Raw genomic sequence first — 16059 nt, forward strand, 5'->3', positions numbered from 1 at the left:
CAGTTTTGTAAACACTTTTCTCCAAACTCATTCTGAGTGCTTTTAAAGGAAAGTGTTTGTTGTAATTTATGCAGTTTTAGCCATCATGTCCTATTATGTATGATAACGATCCACAAAGTTGGTGTTTTGTAGGGATTTGTGGATGTGACGACTCTGCTGACACTGGAGGCAGGCAACATAAGTCACCAATTATCTTACAGTAATTACTTACTATCAGGACCTTTCTGTTGTACATACACATTTTCAGAGTTACTTTCTGGATTAAATTTGTTACATAAGCCTGAATCATCCTTCTTATGACATTTTGTAAGAGATACAGTATCTGTGTGCAAGTATTACAAATAGCTATATATAGATAGAAAATTAGTTTTGTATGCAACCTGTCCAAATCTGTATGTTTCTGTGCATTTCTACTCAGTTCCCATTTGTCAAATAAAAAAAGTCCAGACCTGACGGAGCACATTCACCCAGTCTTGTACTTTTACTCCCCAGCTGACAAGTAAACTTTGTTATGAGAATTGACAGTTTTGGACAAAGAGATATATTGAGCGCTTGTTTGCGATTTTGTGATTGATAGAAATGTTTGTGACAGTATCCACTTGTCTTGATACTTTTCATCTGCTTCTTTCCCCTCACCTCTCCCAGCTGACAGCAGTGGTTTTGTTGATGCGAAGTAGTGTCATGCTACAGAGACCCAGAATCCCCTGCTTGTCTTCTCATAAGCAGTGTGTCTAAACAAAATAAGACACTGAGTGATCTGGGACTCTTAAGGCCTCAGGTAACTTGGTTGCTTTCTGCCCAGCTACATTAGGTTTGTGAGCTTTGCATAAACAATGGAAACAGCTAGGGGTTTATTGATTTTAACAACACAACTCCACATTTAGTGACATCTATCTCGTCTTTTCTGTACTGAAAACGAGTGAATCTGTTTTCATGAAGGATGCTGATTGGTGTAAAGTTTTGATCTGTTACGTATTTCTGAAATTATACTTGAATGTGTGATGCCCTATCTTGTATTTTCATGTGAACTTACAAAACTTACAACAGCAACAAAAGAAAACAAATGTGAATCCCCCAAAACGTTTTTGTTGCATCTCTAACTTTTAACATTTAATGTAATGTTTTGCCCCAAATTTTCATTGGTGTCCTGCATTGGTTTTGGTCTTTCCTTTTTTTTTTTTTTTGGGTCAAGAGCATTGGGATCCAGGGATGTATCGCCAAGAGGAATGATGTATCATCTCGTCTGCTTTCATGGTGATGCTTCTCCCTGTTAGAAGTACAGCCCATTAGAAACCCTGTAATGTGTATGTATATATGGCCAAGAAATCTATTTTGCAGAAACAACTCTAGCTGCATTGACCATATTTCACTAAATCCAGATTAACCCAGTTTATATTAGATTAGATAGTTCAGGTTTACCAAGCTCACAGTTAAGGAATTATAAAGTGTTGACTTGTTTCACTCCTTCTTTCTTTTTTTTTTTTGCTTTGCCATTTCGGCCTTCCATCCAGACTAAGCCAACAGTGTCAGACTGGTGTATCCTCTCAGCTCCAACCTTCAGCCTCACTGAGAAATTGAACACATTTCATCATTACAGCCATTGATTTCCACCGCTGTGAACTCTGTTCTCCCTGATGCTCTCTGTTTCACTCTATATATGTCCTTGTTTTGTTTTTCCTCTTTCTGTCTGTTTTCTCATATCTCTGTAGCCCTCTCCGCTCTTTGTTTCACTCTAACTAATATCCCCGTTTGATTACATGCAATACCTTGCAATACACATCCAGGTTTACCCACTGACATCCCTAACTCCTGTCTGTCAGCGATCCCAGATTCCTCTAGCATTCTCTCTAAGCTATACTGGTTTCAATCACTGGGGCATGAACTATAAATTTCAATACTTGCCCACAAAATTATAGTTTATAGTTACTTTAGTTAGTTAGATCATTGAAAGTACAAGTCACAGTTATTCAGTGCAAGGCCAAGGTGTAAAACGATGTAGCTAAGACTATATTTATTTTGTAGGTGCAACACAAAGTTTCTAAAACTTGTTTGGCACAGCTTTCCTCAGTCCTCTATTAGGAGAAAGTATCATCTTATGCATTGCAAGTCAGTTGCACAGAGTCAGAGTACCTGAGGTGGAGCCACTGACTGCAGCAGTACTCTTAGAAATAGAAATAAACAGACAGACATCTGTTGTTTTGACTGTCACGCTCCTTCTTTTCCTTTTTCTACTTTCAAAGTTCTCTTTCTGATTTGTCATAATTTATTAATGAATACTGATGAATCTTTATTGTCTACAACTTCTCGGCTTTGATGCATATATATCTCTGTTTATTTCAAGTATAGCTAATCGGCTAATCCTTGAACGGCTCCGGTGATTTAATATTAATGTCCTGCTAATAGTTTTGATCTTCAGCTTTGTAAGTCATGTAAGCAGTGATGCAAAAGCTTTAAATGTGCATATGTTTTTTTCTTTTATTTGTCTTTAGCACAAGCTTACCCCCCCACCGCTTACTGTGTTGCTGAGTCCCATGGTCCCATTCATGTACCATCCCACATGCTTTCTTTGTATTAGTTTGAGTCCATTTGCCATAACTAGCTGTCTGGTTCATTTGAACTGTTCATCTTAGTTGCCTCCTCATTACAGTAGAATGCTCACTGCTCCCCACCTCCTCCCTATCCCCTTTGTCCTTTCTGTCTTCACACTGTGGGTTTTTTTTGTTCATTGCAACCACTTTCCTGCTAGTTGTTCAACTTTAGTCCTGGGTTGCTTGCTGGTTATAATTGCCTCTTTAGCTTCCCATTTTTGTAGCCTCTACCCCTCTTGCTGGGTCCCTTGCTCTTCTATTTTAAGCTGTGAAACCATAACAATCTCCCATGTTTGCTTGTTTGCTCAAGCACTGATATTCACACTAGATTTTATACCACCTCTGCTCTTTGCCCTCATAGCTTTCTCCCCCTCACTGGCTATTATCCCTTGCTGTGCCAGCAGTAACTTCCACAAGTTTTTCACTTTCTGCTTTCTTTTCCTTTTTGCCCTCTGTGCCATCAATGCCATTTTGATTGCTACATCCTCAAAGTTTCCCCTTTACATTCCATCTCTTCCATCGTCATGTCCCTTCTTATTAATCATGATTTTTTTTCTTCTTCTGACTCAAAAGCCATGTCTCCCCATCTCCCAGCCAGTTTTAACGAAAGCTTTTGCTACCTTTGGTACTCTTTGTCCTCATGGGCCAGCCATTAGTACCCTTTAGTCCGCCACAATCCTGCTCACTGGATTTAACTTTTTGCCTTCCTTCTGGTCCCCTTTGCTTTTCTGCTGGCATGCTTACTATAACTGTCTCTCAGTTTCTCTAGTGGCAAGAACTTACTGAGAGCTTTCATAATAGGCCCAACTCAGATTTGTGGAGCCCCATAGGGATTGTTGCTTGGGTCTTTGTAAAACTGCTGCACCTGAAATAAACTGCCAAGATCTTTTCTGAGTATTTTGCCCATCTACTCCCAGGTCCCCACATACCTTTACCTAAAAACCCATTTTTATCTCCTTTACTTTTCCCTTTTCTGTTTCACATTCTATTGCCCTCTCCCACATTTTATCCTGTCATCCTCTCTTACACTCACTGTGCCTCTGTCATGTTGCTATTAATTACATCTACCAGTTTCTTCTTAAACATCTTTTTCCTTTATTAATTGTTTACTTTGCCTTTTATGCACAATTTTCTCAATGTCTCCTTTACCCCCTGCCTGTGCTCTACTTCTTCCTTTTCTATGTCTCTCATATTTTCATCTTGAGTTTATCCCTCGCTCCTCATCTTCTATTTTCCTCTGCACACCTCCTCCATCTCAGGCTCCCTTGCAGTCCTATCAGTGGGGTGCAGCTTAAACCTCACACTTTCTTCACATGGAGCTGCTTTCAAAACACCAGAGAAAAGAGGGATTGGAAAGCAGAGTGAGATAAGTGGTGGAAGTGCAAAGGAACCATCTCACATAGTTTACATTAAATCCAGAATGAATCTACTCAGTAAAATGACCTAGGTTTGTAAACAGCAGCAGATATTGTATGATTATCCCCTGCTTCTATTTACTAAGATATTTACTGTGCACCACTTTGGCTGTTGAGCTTAAGCTCAACATAAAAGCCACATCACCAGAGCAGAAGCTTACTTTTTCTTGACAAACTGGAACTTGTGACTCACTTACTGTTTGTGGGAGTCTTCTTCATCTTGAATCTAAATCTAACCTCATATTGCAAATGATTCAACACTTCTTTTTTCTTTTTTTTTTCCTGCAGGTCTGGTGGTAAGAGAAGCCAGTATAGAAATTACACGACAGCAGGTTGAGGAGCTGTTTGGTCCTGAAGATTACTGGTGTCAGTGCGTGGCCTGGAGCTCTGCTGGAACTACCAAAAGCCGCAAGGCACATGTTCGCATTGCATGTGAGTACACCACTGTGAGCGTGTGAGGTGTAAAGATTAGAACACTGTTAACACATGAGTAAGCATACTATGAGTATGTCTATCAGTCCGTTTGTGCAAATGTCTGTGCTTGTAGACTTGTGCATGAAGATATAAATAAATGTAAAATATACACGTTTGCAAATAAACACCCACACAGACACAGACCGTATACATGCACAGACACAGTTATCACCTCTACTCTGCTTGGTCCAATATAGCTGTGAAACTGTCCTTGTTTTGATTGCTGTGGGCGGCAACCTTTAACACATATGTTTTTTTCTGTTGACAGTTTCATGATAAAAGCCATCCTGTGTTTCACAGCTTTTAGTGTCACACTACTAACATTGAAAACTTCTGTATACCAGTGTAGCAATATGGAATATAGGAACTTATTGTCTCCTAATACATTTCATAAATAGTTATAGCGCATAACCTTATGTGAAGTATAATTTAAATATAAGAGAAAAATCTCTATGTGCACAATTGCGTTCAGGAACATTGATCGGCAGGTTTAATGCCGCTCAAGTGGAGGACGGATTCTGAGAGTTCTTTCTGTCCCAGATTTCTTTTGACTGAATGATTATGACGGACATGAGTTCTGCTTCAGGATGTTATTTATGGTGAATTTACCAACCTTGAGAGAGAAGGTAGAATATTTTATTCAAGACCAAGCTGTAAGCTTGTTTTGTAATGAAATGTCAAATGTTTGACCACCACAACTGTATTTTTGATGTCTTGTAAACCCATGAGGTCGGCCTCTTTGTGTGCATGACATGGAAATAAAATCTAAGAGGTCTTATTACAGAACATATTGAATGGGTTAATTCAATATATTATATATTTCAACTTGAGTATTTTATTTGGCTTTCCTTTGATGTGTAAAGGCACATTGCTGTCACAAGGTATAAATTCAAACTAGAAACTCAAGACTCATAGGAAACTTTTAGTTGGATAGAACCTTGAAAATTGGTTTTACACTGAATGATACATGGTGGAAAAGCAAAGATTTTGCTCAGTAACTTTAGTCTACCATCAACAGCTTCCTGTTATGGTCTGGTGAAGAATTTAATATGACAACTGGGAGTTTGACTACTAGGTCAACTAAGGAACACAAGCCAGGGAAAACCCAAGCAGACTCAATATCACTCAGACAGACAGTATCACAGTAACACTGCACACACTGTGATCACATGGGAAAATCATTTTAGGACTGTTAAACAGTGAAACAGGATGAATCCTCCCGTGAGTGATGGTCACTTGACGGCTCTTCAGCGAAAAGAGTTAAGATGTTTGATAGAAATCACCTAAAAAAGCCTTGTTTGTTCTTTCAGCGTAAGCCTCATATAACAGAATGGATTGTTCCTTCAAAGCACCTTTCACTGGCCTGAGAATTGAACCCACAACAGTAGTTTTCCAAGCGTCATTGCTCTGGTCAATTCAGCTATATAAGACAACCGGGACTTGCCTGAGTGCTCAGGTTATAGAAAGGTCAAGCAGAAAAGAAATACCAATAACAAAATCGACCCCACCTCCCTGGTATAGCTGGCTTATACTGACACTGTGGCTCTGCTTGAGTGAACTCTCAAAAAGGACAACTGGGGGCCTTTTGATGGAGTCCATTCAGCAGACACTAACAGAACAAACCGCACACATTCACATTATATGTAGTACTTTAACAGACAGTATCACTCTAACAGACACATGCCCTGGAAATCTTGTTTTCCCAGGGTGGTCTTATTTGTCCTGCCAAAGAAGATCCATCATGTTGACCCTTATTTTTCATTCAGGTTATTTCATTCAGCTGTAAATATGTCTCACATTTTTACTTTTGCAGAGCTTGGGTGCTTCCTTTATGTATATACACACATGGATTAATTGATAGTCTTGATTATTGTATTGTGAACAACTCTAAGACCTTTTAGGTGTCTTAGGTGTAATGTAACAATTACATTATAGATCACACATTGCATACTATAGTAGGTTTATACACTAGTTCAGAAACTAATAATATATTCTGTTGAACCTGAATCAGATTATTTAAATATAGAGAATACACATTCATAGAAAATTAGATTCAAGCTTACACGATACCAGTAATATAGTATACGTTGTGTGGCGGTACCACAGCAGCATTATTCCTCAAATAATTTGGCTCGTGGGCTTTAAAGACCATTTGAATTTAGAACAGAGCATTATTGCTCTCTGCATTGCCTTGGTATGTGAGGATGTCAGCAGAGAAGTTAGTGACACAGTCAGAAATATCCTTCTAAGCTGCGCTAATAACATTCTCAAATGGAATGGGCCCTCCTCCGGGTGCAATAAAGGTGGGTAATGTGCTGTTTTTGGCTTATGTCCGGGCCGATACATGCTGAGAGACTGATGCAGAGGGAAGCATATGTATACAGGCTTCCGAGATTCTTGAGGAAAAACGTGTGGATGAAGACACGGGCAGCACAGAAATGCACACAGAGCACCTCAATTATGAATTATTTACAGTGTGAATAGTTCAAGCAAAAAAAAAAAGCAGCCTGTACTTCTGCTACCACTACTCATAATAGCATGTTGCTAAAATTACTTCCCATCCCCAAGAAGCTAAAACAATTTACAAGAGCTTTTGTCCTTTTAAGGGCTGCCTAGATTTTAAATGGTTCATCCTCAACACCATTTTTTTAAAAGTTCAAACCAGAGCAACATATGTTTTATTTATAGATATATATATTCCTCCTTTTCAATCAACTTCTTCACACAGGATATATAGTATTTCACACACGTAAGACCTTTGCTGGAGGTTAGGTGGAGGGATGGTGATGGAGGATGCTTCTAAGAAGGCTTGAAGCGCCAACATATATGAGAAGGGAGGAAGATGATAGAAATCCTGCCTCCCTCTCTTCCTGTACTTTCTCTGTTTCTCCACCGAGCACTCTCCTTTCTACCTTTTCTTTTTTTCTGTATTGTACGTATTTTCCTTCTGACTTTGTCCCACTGTCCTTCACTTTCTCTCTCTCCATTATAACAGTGATTTTTCCCTTAACCAGATCTGATTACACTCAGCCCCCTCTTGCGATAACCTTTTACTTCAAATCGACCCAACCTCCTGACCTACCCCGCTTTCGGCTCCTATTTGGATCTACTGTTGTGATTAAAATGCTTCCTGGCAGCTAGAGCTTGCTGAGCAAAGTGTCTTTTCTAAGGCACCATGCAATAGCAATTCAGCATTTCTCTCTTACATTCCTATCTCCTCAACCCACTCATTTTCCCATTTCCCCTTTCCCATTATCTCCTCCTCTTTTAGATTTTTCTCACTCTGCTCATCATGTGCTCATTGTTTTGTCACTTGTTTTCGCTTCCCCCCCCATATCTCTCTCATTCTACAGCATCTTCAGGCTGTTTTAATAACTGTAGAACAAGTTACACTTTGAGGCATTAGCTAAATACGCAGTTTGTATCTGGATAATGGTAATCAGTGTCGAGGCTGTAAAAGTGTCAAACACACAATCAGAGATATTAAATCTCTGAGATTTGTTGGTCTTTTGGAGCAGGGCACTTAAGCTGAGTTATGGATGGTGCAGGCAGCTTAATTCAAGTTTATAAAGCAGGTGAGAAAAACACAAGCGCACACATAAATTGTCACACTCAGTCATGCACAGCATCGCAGGCACGTACACAGGGGTAAGCAAAACACAGGCACCTACATACGCACAAATGTGCATGCAGTGTCAGTCATGCTCTTTGGCCCTGCAGCTATCGGGTCAGGTCTTTCTCCTTCTACGGATTAGTAATATGTCAAGGTCATACACACACACACATACACACAGACGCACACACAAACACCGCACAAATTTCAGTTGATGGCAATTTGTTCTGCCACCTTCCACTGAGACGTGTGTGCATAGCAATCAGGAGTCCAGACACTCGGGGACACATAAACCCAGGCAGCTCCTTGTGTCAACTGGAAAATGTGTTCTAGTGAATTTCTTCTGTTTTGTTTATGATGCAAAAGTCTCAGCTGCATGCATTTAGGTTTTCCTTCAATCATGAGTGAATTAGACCAAGAAAAACAAGACACAGTTGGGATTTTTTGTGTTAGATTTTAAACACTGATTATACTCATTTTTCTGTCCTTTTTACGGGGAAAGAGGGATCTTTAAGGGGAGTACACCAACAGTATATGCAACATAGAAGTGCTGTATATTAACTGAAATCTGGGATTCTGAAGCTCAGCACTATGTGTTGAGTTTTTCTTGTCAGAAATGTGTTTTAGAGTTGTCACTTGTTTTAGAGTTGATACTAATTGAAAATTGATACAAATGACAGAAACAAAAACACCAAGACCTTGATGAACATTATAAAAAAAATTATAGATTTAGATTTTTAGCAATTGGATGGCAAGTAAAACTCTACTAAGGGTAACACATACATCCTCTGAATGTCCTAGGTATCTGGTTTGTGACTGAACAGTTTCATGAGACTGTGATTATACTAGAGGACACAATTTATATAGTGAGGTCAAGTTCCAAAACATGGTCACACTTCAGTGAAATGGCTACTATGGGCACTAACATCGTCACACATGGATACAATTGAACTCAGAACAATTTATTCACTCCCAGTTTTGTTCAGGGAAACCAGCATACAGAAATACTTAAATACACTAGGAGATAATAACATTGGGATATGCATAAAGTTGGCATTTATTTACATATGAGACTCATGGGTGTCCATAGAACCCTTTTTATATTTCAGCTATCTTGAGGTCAGAGGTCAAGGAAACCCCTTGGAAAATGGTCTAGCCAGTTTTTCTATCACCAGTTTTGACTAACTTTGGTTGGTAACAATGAATGTCTCAGGTTGTACAGGCTCATATGATATATCTTCATTCTAGCTTTTAAAGCTTGTTACAAAATGTCCTCCTTAGCAGTGTTATAAATACATATTCAAAACAAAACTGATCTCCACCAAAATAATCCATGCTATTTATCCCGTACAAACACTGTCAGTGGAAAACTTAAGTGTTTGACAGTGGGTAACCGATGACATCACCAAGAGAGTCTTGCTTTTTGGCTTTGAGAGCAACTTCATGATGGTCACAAACACTGAATAAACATTTTTATAGTGAGAAGCCATAGTGTGTGTGGTTATGATGTCCCACCATCGCTGAAAGCCACAGAGCTTTTTCCCAGATGTCGGGGACTGCTTGGGCACACTCATACGTGTTAAAGTGGTAAGCCACAGCGTTGATTTATTACACAAATCTAAAGTCACTTTCTGAAGTCCCAGTGTGAGTAAAAGTCTCTATATACATACTGTGTATTCTGTATATAAAAGCAATCTTTAATTATTATTTTTTTTACTAAGATTGCATGTTAGGTTTGTATTTGATATCTGTTTTTACTGAGGATTTAAAATGAATAGTTTCATTCATAAACATACCTCTTCTTGTCATTTTGCAGAACCTAGATGGTTGTGTCATTTTTTTCAACCTAAAGGGTAATTTTACAAACCAGGATCCAGAGGAAACATTGAGCCTCAGAGTACCGGTACTATGTCGACAAATAGTTGTTTACCTCAGAAGTTGACTGTGGATGGAAAGTCCTTGTCTGGTGTCTCGAGTTGATCACAGGTTGTGAAGTGTTGAAATGACGGTGTGGAGAGTTGAGTGAAAGAACTGGCCGCTCTCTAAGGTCACTTAGAGAAAATGACTGTGACACTTAAGGTCACAGTCTACCTACACTACTTGTATTTTTGATATTTTCCAGCTTTATTGATACCCTGTGTTCTTAGGACATATTCATGTCATCATGAAAATTTGATATTAATCAAAATGTTAATCAAACTAAATGTTACATGCATGGTGACATTTTTCAATAACTTTTTACAAAATCACACTGAGTTTCCAAGAGAAATCCAAGCAGAAAGCAATACAAATTCACCTCATCATTAAAATATACTCTGCAGGACAGGTTTCATCAATTACAACTTCAATTTTCAGCATACAAACCTGTTTTAATTACAAATCCATTTGCATTTCTTTTTTTTATTGTTTATTAAATATTATTTGACCCTAGTGTGTCTTTTATCGTGTCAATCATTTTGTTTTTGTTTGTTTTTCAAAGCCAGAGGCCTGATTGTTTCCATTGCATGCCACTGTGTAGGAAATTAGATGTCAAAATTATCCTCTCTGAGACTAAAGGAGAGTACTTTGCTTTCTATTTTCTTCCCAAGCATCTCACATTGCTTCTTTATTGCTTGAGCAGCTCTACCAGGGGAAACCGTTATGATTTGGCATGGGTAGCATGCAGGCGGAGACACCCATTTTGGATAATTGCTCTGAAATGTGCTTATGTAGAGGTGCCTGAGGCAACAAACTTACCACAAACATAATAACAGTTTTGAGCAGTGAAAGAAGTTTTTAGATGGAGAAGGAAGGAGGTGGAGAGAGGCAAAGAGGGGAGGGAGACAAGGAGACCGAGAGGTAAAGAGGAGTTTATGCAAGAAAAGGTCGTGTTTAAATAGATGCTTACACTAGGGCAGTTCACACTGAAAAACACTTTACAAGGTTGTCCTCTGTACTTTTCCAACCCTGCTGTAGTTCCAAGTTGTTTAGTGGATTTATCTTTGCTTTTGTTATGAAGCTGGATAGCATTGTCTGTTGTTGGGGAGTGAAGTGGGGTCAGTGAATTGATGGGACACAGCTGTCCTTCCTCTCCTGTGCACATATTTCCCTCGGGCACATATTTGCACACATGCATGGAAACATACACCTTCCATTGATGTGAATTCACCGTCCCCTGGTGTCGCAAAAAAACACAATGTCCCTTTTCCCCCTAAAACTCTCAAACCCATGTGTGCTATTGCCAACAAACTGGAGAAATCCTGCCTGTCATAGTCTTCTAGCTTAGCAGTATGTGTGAATATGTGTGTGTTTTCTGTTCATCCCCTGAGCAGTTTGCTTTAATCTCCTCTAATTTCATTCTCAATCTTTATGGAAATCAACTCTCACAACCAACTCCTCATTTTACCATCTCCCTTACTAATTAAATCCAGGAAATAGTTCCTGGAACTGGCTGGCATGAGAGAAGTGTGTCTCATCCCTCAATCATCTTCTCATTCCCTGCTTGCGTCTGCAGTTGTTTTTTGCACATTTGCGGTTACATGTCTGATTTTCCGCCCCACTGCGAGTTTCTCACCATTCGTTGTTGTCCTGTCTCCATGCATGTGTTGTGTCTGCCCATTTGTGACTCATTTCCTTTGTGTATTTCCCTCAGTGTGACAGTATCTCGTTCTCCCTTCGTCTTTCAGTGTCTGTCCACGTACGTGTACTGTGTGTTGTATGGGTAGCCATGTGGTGGATTTAGGGCTAAAGCTTTGGCTGATTACTCCCATAATGAACCATCATGCTCTATTCAGGCTGTCATTCCCCACAGGGATTGACTGTATTATGAAGTTATCATTCAGCCTTAGCAATTGTCTGTGTCCTCATGTAACTCTCTTAACCAATACAGCTCTACACAGGGAATCTGTGATTCTATTTATATAGCATGAAATTAAACCTTATTATTAAGGTGTGGACATGTTTTTATGGAGAATTTTTGAAATCTTAAAAGCTTTGTCGTGGAGTGTTTCTAGAAAGCAGGATCACATAATGCTGTGTGAACATACAGATACAGATTTCAAACATGGCTGTCTATACCTCATACATCCCATCCTACATCCTATCTTTACATTATTTACCTTGCAATATGTTATTTAAATTTAACAGCACAACATAACACAAAACTGGCAAGTGTGACCGACACTAGAGTCCCATACCTGCCCACAAGTCAGTCTTGGTCCTAATGAAGTTGGGGTTAGAAGTCAGGGTTAACGAGCACAATCGGTTGTTGTTTACACGTGTCAGAGGACATTTGCACAGAGTTAAAACTTGCTGAACTCCCCTTTTTGTGCAACCAGCTGACATTTGACTCTTGAAGTGAGAGTTGCAGATTATTGCTCAATAGACAGTTTCCTCTTTACAAACAATCAAGAATGTGTGCACAGCAGGAGAGTAAAAAAACACATTGCCAACATTATTACTTCTGAGATTTTGCAGGATTTAAAAACTAATTACTTTTTAGAGAAGAAAGTAAGAGTCACTTATCCTCACATTTTTTGCACTGCGTGCCTCACATTGATACACATTGATATATATGAAACCCCTTATTTTGAATACCCATTATGTTGGCACGAAGGAACTCCCTACTGCTTAGAATTAGACTGCCACTACAGTATATGCCCTATAGTGTCTTGTGTGACGTTTTATGTTGTCTAGTACAAATCTCAGATGCCTGCATTGTATACAGACAAAATATAACTGATAATAAATGATGTCTGTGAAGGATTATTTCTCATGAAAAGACACGGCACACTTGAAACATACAGAGCCGTCGGTCTATCACATCAGCTGCCAAGAAGTTACACAGGGAGATGCACATCAAAGTTTTGCGCTGTTCCTTTAACACCCAGTGTGAGTGCACAAGTGAACATCACTTATTTCAAACTTAAGGTTCTGACTAGATCACTACATGCAAGTAGTATGTCAGTTTTGCCTCTTGGTATATTAAACGTTTGTTAATGCAATTTCTTTAAGGCACAAAACTCAACTTGCCTGTGTGTAAATAGGGGTGAGAGTGATTCATGATTATAAATTCAAAATTCTAAAAGCTGGAAGCTACACACATTATCTCTCCCCTGGTCTTTGTGAGTGAGAGTGGGATCTAGATAAAGAAGATGTGACTGAAGCCAGATTGATTGCATGGATGTTTGATGGATTGCTGGTTGGTTTTGCAAGAGATAAGACGGATAAATACAGATGATACAAGGTGGACTCACTGACATGAGTGTCTACTGAATGCTTTGATATATGGAGAGTGTTGTGGACATAAGACTTTGATAGGTAAAGACCAAGCAGGTGGTTTTGGTATTAAGAAAGAGTAAGGTGGTCCTGCTGTGTGATGCCAACTTCTCCCTCCTTCCTCCTCTATCTTTCTGCCTCTCATCTTTCAACCTTGCACCTGCTGTCCTGACTTCTACCGTCCATACTCAACCCCCCTCCCATGTTACCTCTCCTTCTCTTTCACTCTGCCTCCTCCTATGTCTGTTAGCCACTGTAAGGTGGCTGTACTGATGAAATACCCAGAGAGTGAATCGCAGTTGACCGGTTCAGTATTAAAAAATGTTCTATAGTGTGTGTGCATGTGTGTGTGTGTCCACAAATGGTGTACCACAGCTGACGGATAAGGTGATTAAGAGTACACCTGGGAACCAGGAGAGGAAAAGGACACAAGGATAACACACGCACACACTGTGTCCTCTAATGAAAGTTTTGTGTATGGTTTTAAAAAAACTTTTAAAAAAAGGACAGAGGAGGGAGAATTTGTCTTCCATAGCTGCAGCCATCGTTTACGAACGAACAAAGTGACTCCTCAAAGTGAAAAAGTTTATTTTTTATTTATTTTTTTTAGTATTAATATCTCAAAGTTTTTATCAGTCAAACACTGCTGTTAATGGCACCAAACCTCTTGATATTACATTGAAATATGCACACCACGTATCGTAGCCAGTGTCATTAATCATCCTGACTTGCTGGCATTTGTTAAATTTGCGACATGTGACACTTGCTCATCAAGTTACAAGTCTATGCTCTGCCATGCACACAGGAACACAAACACATGCCTGCATATCCAATATACACATCAACACACATGTTTAATGTGTACACAAATGCATATTTGTTGAAATGTGAACATGTACGGACATCAGTATTTTACATCTCACGTCTTTTTGGTTTTTGTCACCATGTCACATGCATACTGTGTGTATTTGTGTATCCAGCCAGTTTGTGTCATTCAAAGTGTGTGTTCAGTTTAAGGTACTCTAGTCTTACAGATGCACGCCACGGTTATGAAATATAATTTGAATGGTTAAAAAAGGCAGTTTTACAGAGCCTTTCATCCAGACCATATTGAGTCTTTATACTCCTGATTCTAGGAGAAGCCAGATCGTAAACCCAGGAGCATGGATGACAAAAAAAAAAAGAAAACATCATGTTTTCCTCTTTCTCCACTTCATCCCCTGCATATGTTCTAGTTTAGAAATCCATCAGCACCATAAATAAAGTCACCTGCTAAGTCCCTCAACACTGCCACTCCTCTCAGGTTACACTTTGTTTTATGGCCTTTTTTTTTATGGCAGACTAATTATTTTAACATGTGTTAAGCTCAGCAGCCAGTACACAGATATATGCACACGGTATAATGTATGGCAGCAGATGGGGGAGATGAACAGAAAAGCAGTGAATTATGTTTTTAACTCTGTCCAATAGGTGGAATCAATCAAACTAGAGAAGGACAAGGTTAATGGTGACAGACAGAATGTTATAGAGCTCTGCAGTGTCAGAGGTGGGCGGAGGGAGATTGGCAGAAAGTTTTATACAAGGATGTAGTGAAAGAAACTCATTCAGAATCAGTTACAGTGTCGAGACAAGACGCCTAAACACAATCAGAAGTCTTAACTCTCTTAACACTAATTTGAACTCTTAAAATTGTGTAAATAAAAGTATGGCTGTGAGGGGAAAAAACATAGATGCAGAGAAAAACATTAAACGAAGATTGGTTAAACAAAATCATCCTTTCCTCCATTCATTCATCCATCCACCCACAATGTGAAGTGTTTTCATTAATATCCTTTGAACGCCTTTTCTCCACCCTCCTCTCTTTTGTCTTCCCGTCTTCTGTTGTTCTTATTTAAACGTCTGGCTAATTGTCTTACAGTCTGCTACTGTGAGCATTTTTCCCCCCTCAAAATGAAAACAGCTGAGCCCTCTCTGAAATGTTCTGTGAAAGAAATGGCAGTGCATTCCATGCTGCTTTGTAATGCTGTCATTTATCACAGCATGTGGACCATTAGTGTGAATCATTTATTGTCTTTGGCGTGCTCGAGATCCCCGAACTCTGGCAAGTCTATGTATATGGAATGAAAGGAGGGTTTAAATATTGTGCATCGTGATTGAGAGGCAAGTATGCGACAAAGCAGCCTTAGTGTGCGAAGCACTTGAAATCATGATCAGCACAGTGTGTGTGTGTGTGTGTGTGTGTGTGTGTGTACTCCCGTGCGAGGATTAGTTGGCGCTAAAAATATACAGCTAAGTGTTTTTCCTTGTGTATATTTCTAAATTGACAGGACAGAGGGAGAAGTCAACATATGCATGGCTGACTTTCAACCACCAACTCCATAATTACTGTGTCATTGTTACTACGGAAAAGGGGTAATGAGTCCGCTTTACAATGACACGGCATCATCCCCTGAATAATCTGCCCAACTGCTGAATCACAGGATGCTTTTGCAAAATGGCCTCCCACACATGTCCGCTTTCCATCGGGACCTGATATAATTATTGTTGTTGCTGTTGTGTATCATGTTTCCAGGGTTGTCCCAGTTAGGGATTAAATAACTTAATACCAGTATGAGAACATGTACTTTACCTATATGAATTCAAGTCCTCGCCCTCAGCTGACACATTTTAATCAATAGATGAGTGGTCACAACTCTCACCACTGGGTGCGACT

General features: G+C 39.4%; 1 protein-coding gene across 2 annotated transcripts in view; it reads left to right on the forward strand.

Moving 5' to 3' along the window:
- Positions 1 to 16059, forward strand: part of unc5ca (unc-5 netrin receptor Ca) — a 175467-nt gene that overhangs the window by 98088 nt on the left and 61320 nt on the right. For both annotated transcript variants that reach the window (XM_027275025.1, XM_019259897.2), the window contains exon 3: positions 4292 to 4435. In XM_027275025.1, the coding sequence (XP_027130826.1) occupies positions 4292 to 4435 (144 nt within the window). The remainder of the gene's footprint in view (positions 1 to 4291; positions 4436 to 16059) is intronic.

Source organism: Larimichthys crocea, chromosome III, assembly GCF_000972845.2.
Source record: "Larimichthys crocea isolate SSNF chromosome III, L_crocea_2.0, whole genome shotgun sequence".
Taxonomy (NCBI): Eukaryota; Metazoa; Chordata; class Actinopteri; family Sciaenidae; genus Larimichthys; species Larimichthys crocea.